General features: G+C 43.8%; 1 protein-coding gene across 10 annotated transcripts in view; it reads right to left on the bottom strand.

Moving 5' to 3' along the window:
- Positions 1 to 2,852: 2,852 nt before the first annotated feature.
- MTCL1 (microtubule crosslinking factor 1) overlaps positions 2,853 to 7,842 on the bottom strand; it is a 137,874-nt gene continuing 132,884 nt past the window's right edge. For 6 of the 10 annotated variants that reach the window (XM_036009308.1, XM_036009310.1, XM_036009309.1 and 3 more), the window contains one exon: positions 2,853 to 4,032. In XM_036009308.1, the coding sequence (XP_035865201.1) occupies positions 3,838 to 4,032 (195 nt within the window). In that variant the 3' untranslated portion in view covers positions 2,853 to 3,837. Of the gene's footprint in view, positions 4,033 to 6,698; positions 6,756 to 7,842 lie in introns of all 10 variants that reach the window. The other 4 variants (XM_036009315.1, XM_036009316.1, XM_036009313.1 and 1 more) reach the window with 2 other exon arrangements.

Here is a 7,842-nt window from a genome sequence, read left to right as displayed (position 1 = left end):
TGCACACACACACACAAAATGTGTCAACTTAATCATTTGTTTGCAGCTATGTCTAGGATGGTTAAGTAGAATATTTACTTTTTGTGTTAAAATGTTATGGTGGTAAAACATATTTACCATTTTAACCATTTTAAGTGTAGAGGTCAGTGGTGTAAATTACATTGTCATGCAACCATCACTAGCCATTTTGAGAACATTTTCATTATTTCAAACAGAAATCTGTACCCGTTAAACACTAACTCCCATTCTTCCCTCTTGCTGTCTCCTGGTAACCATTATTTTATTGGGCTGGCCAAAGAGTTTATTTGGTTTCTTCCATAATATGGCTCTAGTAGCGCTTAGTTGTCTTTAACCTCATTTGAAACAATTTTGTTAGAATGTATTGTGACAGCTGTCATATCAATGTGCATTAAAAAAAACCCCACATCAAAATTGAATTTTTGTGTAGCCACTTTAATATTGAAGATGAAAGAAAACATGCAACATTTTCAGCATATTATACTGTATTATTTCAAGAAAGGTAAAAATGCAACTGAAATGTAAAAAAAAAAAATTTGTGCAGTGTGTGGAGAAGGTGCTGTGACTGATTGGATGTGTCAAAAGGGTGATGTGGACACTGGCCCACAGTATCCTCGATGTTATGGATGAGACAAAATAAATTCATACGGACTACTGAGTCCTGTGGAGGAAAAGGGACAGTGTGACTTCTCTCTCAAGGGGAGAGCGCCCTGACTCCTGCCTTAAGAAGTTTTTATTGGATTCAATTTGCATAGGAATACACGGTGTATATGTAAAGCTCATTAATCACTATGAGGCAGTAAGGATCAAATAATAGATAACATACAAAGAACTCTGAGGGTGAGGGCCTATTTTGAGTCAGGGTCAGATAGTTAATGGCCATAAAACTTTGGGGAACAAACTCACTTCCTGCTTGGACACTTATCATTTAATTGAGAACATTCTAAACAAAGCAGGTTTCACAGGATTTTACATATTCTTTCTTAGGCTTGATCACCCTAGGGAACTCACCCTTTTCCAGCACAGGGCTGTACCCACCACTGGCATTGTTTCAGGCTTAAGTCAGGCAGAGGAAGTAAGGCAGCCAACAGATTAGGAGACTTCTCACAGACAGAATGAGGACTCAGGCTATGTCAAAGCCAAGGGGTGAGGGTCCATCACCCCTTTTCTGGAGCCCCCAAAGTCCTTCCCTGGGGACTTCTGTGATCATGCCTGTCTTAGGTTGTCCCTCCCTTGAGGAATCTTACCCGTCATTGGCTAACTGATCAAGCATTGGGGGCCAGGCAGGGTAAAGTAAAAGAGGCAGAGGTGGTGTCCCTGCCAGGGAGACAAGCTTTGTCTCCTTAGTGGCTTATGGTCTGAAGGTCACTCACTTAGCCTTAGCCATAGAGGGTGGGTGGGTGGTGGGTGGTGGGGCAGTTACAGCTCCAGAAACCAGGCAGGGCAGTTCCCAACAAAAGGGGTTTGGGAAATTTTGTGCTGGAGATTTCTTGCAGGATGATCTTCCACAGTCAGATAGACCAGTTGAAGTTGATGGCAATCAAATCAAGACATTAAATGAGAATAATCAATGTTATACCACGGAGACAGCTGATATACTCAATATCCAAATCAATAAAGCTATTGGTAAAAATGAAAAATGTGTCTTTTACTTTATGAAAAAAACTAAATTGACTTTTTGGCCAACCCAATACTTAATCTATGAAATTGACTACTCTAGGTCCCACATAATGGGACAAAAGTAGGTTTATAGTTGTGAGTACACGAAAGTGTTTATTCTTGTATCATTATTTACTATTGTATTATTTTCCATATGAATAACAGTAAACCCATTTTTGCCCCACCCTGTGTAAGTGGAATCTTACAATATTTGTTATATTTGTGAACTGCTTATTTCACTTAGCATAATGTTCTCAAGGTTCACCCATGTTGTGGCATATGTCAGAATTTTTCCTTTCTAAGGCTAAATAATATTCACTTAATGTATAGACCACATTTTATTTACCCATTCATCCATCAATGAACACTGGGGTTGATTACACTCTATTATAAAAAATGCTGCTGTGAACATCGGTGTACAAATGTATGTTCAAGTTGCACCTTTTAATTCCTCTGGGCCTATAACCCAGGAGTAGAATTCTGGATCACACAGTAATTCTTTTTAACTTTTTAAGGAACCATCACACTGCTCTCCACAACAGGTGCACCATTCTACATTCCCACCAACAGTGCACCGGGGTTCCAATGTTTCTACATCCTTGTCAATAGTTGCTTTCCCCTTTTTGGAAAATATTCAGATGAAACTTTGATAATGCTGGGAAAAGAACTTATTCTATTAGCCTGTCTAGACAAGAAGAAAATTGTTGAGTTAATGAAACATTAAAGCCAGGAAATTTGGCCAAAAAGAGTCCTTTGTGTGCTCTTGGCAGCATCGCGCCTTTGTAGACTCCTATTCTATCACTCGCATCTCAGTGCCGGGGACAGAAATGCCTGCTCTGGAGTTCCTGGCCACTTCTTTCCCAAAGAAGGGAGAGGGACAGGGGCTGGGCACACTTTGACTGTGGATAGCCAGTTCCCTCACCCCCTCACACCCACCCGTTTTGGCTTTTTCAACAACGAAGTTACCTTTTCAGCTATCTCTGGATGCTCTTAGAGTACAGGGAAACCGCATCATCATCACACACTCAGCGTATGCCCTGTTATAGATATGTCAGCAGCTGCTGCCTTTTTACAGGAGCTCCCTTTTCACGGGATCCCCCAGTTACGTGCAACTTTCTCCTGGAGCCCTTAGGAAAAGGTGGAGAGTGTGGGAAACACAAGACCTGGGCACAGGCTGCCATGTTGTAAAGGCTTTATTTCCACTTCATCACTATCTCATACAGACTCCGATGCACCATTATTTGTTTCAATTTGGTATGCTCATGATTTTTGTAGTATTTTTCCTTAAACAGAAAATTTTGAGTAAACACTGCATATTGCCATTTCATCTTTTAACAATAATTTAAAAATGCCATTGCTGTTGTATCATCAACGCAAGAAGACAACAGAAGTACAGTACAAGGGAATTCACAATGTATCACAATGGGACAGACAACTCACTTAGGTGATGGGGAGACCACAGTAGCAGTATGTACATGCACCCCAGTGCTTCGAATCCGAACACGTGCAAGTCAAGTAGAGTGTGTGGATTATACAAGAACCTGGTGAGCCCCGCTGAGGACTCTCCCTTCTCCAGGATGCTGACATGTCTCCCTCCAGGCTACAGGATCTCTGCCTTGTCTACTGGCCTCATGGCTTCTTCACTACACAGAGTTCACGGAATCAGTCTGAAGTTTTCAGAAATTCTTAAAAACCAAAAACACTGATAAAATAAAATTAACTTAAAACACTCTAATTCAATATGGAAATAAACCCAACCAAAATGTAACAGTGCATATTTAACAGAGAGGCAGTCAGTATTGAGAGTGAGGGTGTTCAGAGTCTCTTAAAATGTGTATCTTTAAAACTCTTATTTTTTAAAATTTATATCTTATTTACCCTTTTGTTTAATATTCTACGTGTAAAAAAGATGGAGACAAAAATAGTCCTCTGAGCTCTGAAAAAAATTAAGTTATTACAGGCACATTTACTGTTTCATTCTAGAAACATCTCAGGTTCACAGGTTGAACATTCAGCAGCTGTGTGTTTTTCTTTAAAACATTCTTTGACCTTGGGAAAACTAGATCTCTCCTTTTGGGCCGAGTTTTGTTGATGATGATGGTGTGGTTATGCAAATTACAGTGAATTATTCCGTGATAATCCATGCAAACTTGCATCATGTCACAGGTGTGGCTTCTCCCCAGGTGGCTCTTCGTCGCCGAGCTCCTCCAAGGAGGTCGGGTCTTCGAGTGACTGCGTTGGGAAGGCAGTAGGGGAAGGTGGGGCCCAACGGGATGGAGGGCGACGGTTTGCTGGTCTCTCGGGCCTGGAGAAGCAGGGTTCTAGGGATGGAGCTAGTGCGGAACAAGGTAGTTCCTTCAAAGCCAGAGAGAAGACAAGGTTACTCAGACTGACAGTTCCTCCAGGGCAGCAGTGTCAAACTCATTTTCACCAGGGGCTGCATCAACCTCGCAGTTGCCTTCAAAGGGTTGAAATAATTTTAGGACTGTATAAATGTAACTATTCCTTAACTGTTAAGGAGTTGAAATTACAGCCAGCCCTTTGAAGGCACCCGTGAGGCTGATGTGGCCCCCAGTGAAAATGAGTTTGATACCCCTGCTCTAAGGGGTGATGTCCCCCAAACACATTTCTCGACAGACTCAAGCTAACGCAATAAACCAGGGGTAACTTCTTAATGTTAATTTATATTTTGCTAATGAAGAATAACTTAAAATGCTAAGTAAAGAATTCTACATGAATGATCAGTGATGACAGTAATGGGAAGATGTCATATCAGGTTAAAAAACATGACAAAGCTATGAGATGGGTGTGTTAACAGAGGGCGGTCTAAATTTGGGCAGGAGCATATAGAAGGTGGGGAAAAAGCCACAGGCCCCATGTGGTCTACGTAGGCCGAGTGGTCATATTCTGATCCAGCTGATCCATCATTTGGGTCCCCCTGAATGATCTATTTAATGACAGTGACCAGTCCCCAAGAGGACAGCCTCCCTATGCCTTGGTCTGTTGAGGACCCATGATTTCATCCAGCTGTATTAGAAATGAGATCCACCTTAAAACAAACTGCTACTGTCTATTCCAAATTGACTGGCAGTGGGTTAAACAAACTCCCACAACATAAGAAAGTGCTGCTAGCAGAAATTTTGGTTTAGGTCTAGTTCTCTTTAATGACTCTTCCTTGCAGCAACACTTAAAGGAGTGAAAGCAGAGTGTGCTTGTGCCTTCGTGTGGCAGGCATCCCACACCTCCTGAGATCAGATAAGTCAAGACCCCCTCCACCACCTCCAATACTTTTCGAGGCCCGCTGCTCCTTTTCTGGACTTAAAGAATGTTGAGCTACTTGTCCTTATTTTCCAAGACACGAAACAAGGACACCCAAACTTGGAATTTGCTGGCACTGAGAAATGTGAAAAGCTGTGTCATGAGGAAATGGTGAGTTCTACAGGATGGAATGCATCTTTGACCAAATGACAGCCAGACAACGAAAAGCTGAGACGATAAACCACCCCAATGAAGGATGACAGAGTGAAGACTCTCAGGGCCAGGCAGGCAGGAAGTCAGAGGATTTAAAGAGAGCTCACAAGCGACTGCAAAGATCAGAATGAAGAACATTTTGTCAGCAGAGCAAGGGAGCGACACAGGGAAGAGACAGTTGAAGGACGATGTGACAATGTGACAAGGAAGATGGAAGGCGGAACAGGACAGTGATGGAGGGAGCTAGTGCCTCCCTGTGGGGTCAGCAGAGACGGAGCATTAAAAGGGGAGACCACTTCTTAATGTTCTCTGCCTCTTTTGTGGTTGGCACTTTATACGACAACGGGGAAGTCCCAATGAGCACAGCACCTATGCTAATGAGGACCATGAGACCAGAGACATGTCACCTGTGAAAGCACTGCAGGGCTGAAATAGCTGGAATATGAACTAACATGGGGGGTGAGCTGTGTCCTTACCTCACCTGCTTTGTTTTTTGGTGTCACTGCTCCTGGTACTGTAAGACTATATGCTTGGGTTGTGTGTGAGTGCGTGTTGTTTGTGCTGTGTGCAAGTATGTGTGCGCCAGAAAGGCTGCTACAGGTTGACTGGACACCACTGCAGCCAGTGTCCACTGGCTGATGCTGTATGAGAATGGGCTTCCCATTAGTTCTGTGCCACCTCTTTACTAGCACCTGTTTGGGAACTTCTATAGGAAGAAGTGTTGTGGGACCATACCAGCACATGCAAGCAACCCATGGCGTCCTGTCCTGAGAGGACACTGTCGTGGGCTATGTGGGTATGTGCTCCTTGGAGCACCTCTTTCGTCTTTGAAACAATTGTACTTTGGTACTCAGCACCTCAAGTTGAGATCAGTGAATGAGGTGGGTGGGTAATTATATCCTTGATTAAAAACAAAGCTCCTATTTTCTCTCATGTGCCTTGATTTGGTCTCTGAAGTCAATTGTAAGAGTATTTCTTTGGAGCAGAAAAAATATGAGCAGATGATTTTGCTGTTTATCAATTAACAAATACTTATTTGGCGATCACTTGGAAGGACAAGGTGTATTTGCTTTTACTCACTTCGGTGTGGTTGTTGAAAAAGGAAAGAAACCTCGTTGTGTTATGGTCACACCTGATACAGCATGTGGTATTAACATGTGCCACCAAATACCGGTAGCAGGTTCAGGCTGAGTGGACAAACACTTGGCTCTAAGATCCCCACAGGCTAGAAGTCTGTGCCAGAGGCAGCCCCTCTTGGGCCAATGTCTCTTCACCCCTCTGAAAGCATCTGGCCGCAAACTGCACGGGACAGCAGAGACCTCAGCAGGATCTCCATGACCCGAGCCTTTCTATGCACTGAGGGGTCAACACTTGGCAGAAGGGATTGTCCAGGCCATCTATCTGTCCCTGCAGATGCAAGTGTGCGTGGCTGCCTTACAGAGCAGATCTAGCTGGGATGATCCTGCCTGGTTTCTGAGTGTCAGGTGCCAACCCCGAATTGCACAAATGACCTCTCCAGACAGTTTGGAAAGAAGGACAAAAGCACTTACGGCATGAGGCAGGCAGGGCTAGAGTCCCCAGGGGGCAGTTAGTAAGACAGTTTGGTTCTGGACAGAACAGACAGAGAAAGAAAAGAAAAGCAAGTAGGTTGAAAAGTATCTTTGAAAAAATAGTAAAAGTTTAATGTCAACAAGCCAGGTGCCTGCTCCCGGGACAGCTGTCAGGAGCGTGAGCTCCCGCAGAAGCAGCATGTGCGTTCTCGGGACACACAGACTCGCCTCCTTGTCCAGAGGGAGGAGGAGCCCTCATGGTGGAACAGCAACAGGCCTCTCCCTTTTGATTTCTACACTTCCCTGAGTTGCTCTTTGGCTTCTAACACTTCAAACGCACTTTGGCGCATGGAGAGACAAGTCGCAGGCCTCCTGTATTTGAAACAGCATGGAACAGCCAGTTTGTTTTAGTCACGATGATCAAGTGACTGCTGCTCATACTAAAAATTTCTCCCCCCCCTTTTCCACTTAGACACGGGAGAGAGGAACAGAATTACACTTCCAGATTACTCTCTTTTCACACCAGAAGTCCTTCTCAGAGCTCCTCTCTGCATCGCTGCATTGGTGCTGTGGCTTCAAGAGAAAAAGAATAGTAGCCTGTTGGGTGACGGGGGACGTGCTGCTGTGCAGGGTCCCAGCCAGGATCCCTGTGTCACCCATCCAGATGCCCGAGTGAGCACCCAGGGAAGGGGTCCACGACAGGACAGCCACAGGACGCTGGGAAGTCAGAATTACTTCGGGTGATTTGGGAATGAAATCCCAGAACTACCACATAATTTATGGAATGGTGAGAAGGGCTCTCCAAGGGGCCTAATACAGTATGTCAACTCAGACAAGGAATAAACCTACTGGAATCTAGAACAAGCAAAATTCCAACAAAAAAATGAAAAAGAGCCCATGACATTGAAACATGGCCCCTGAAACTGTGCTCGCTTCAAAATGCTCAATCAGCTCCCGTGGTAGCAAACATACCAAGTGAGAAGAAAATCTAAATACTTTATAGAGAACCAAAGGAGGTGGGCACAGCTTGTACTGATAAAACCATTTCCACACCTTAGAACTGAACCTTTTTCTTTATATTATCATAAACTGCTTGGAGCATTTAATTCAAAGAACTTTTTGGTTCCTAACAATTAATTGCTAT

This window comes from Phyllostomus discolor, chromosome 9 (assembly GCF_004126475.2).
Source record: "Phyllostomus discolor isolate MPI-MPIP mPhyDis1 chromosome 9, mPhyDis1.pri.v3, whole genome shotgun sequence".
In the NCBI taxonomy this organism is placed as follows: domain Eukaryota; kingdom Metazoa; phylum Chordata; class Mammalia; order Chiroptera; family Phyllostomidae; genus Phyllostomus; species Phyllostomus discolor.
Note: the sequence above shows the minus strand (reverse complement) of the source record. Positions and strands in the feature narration are given on the sequence as shown.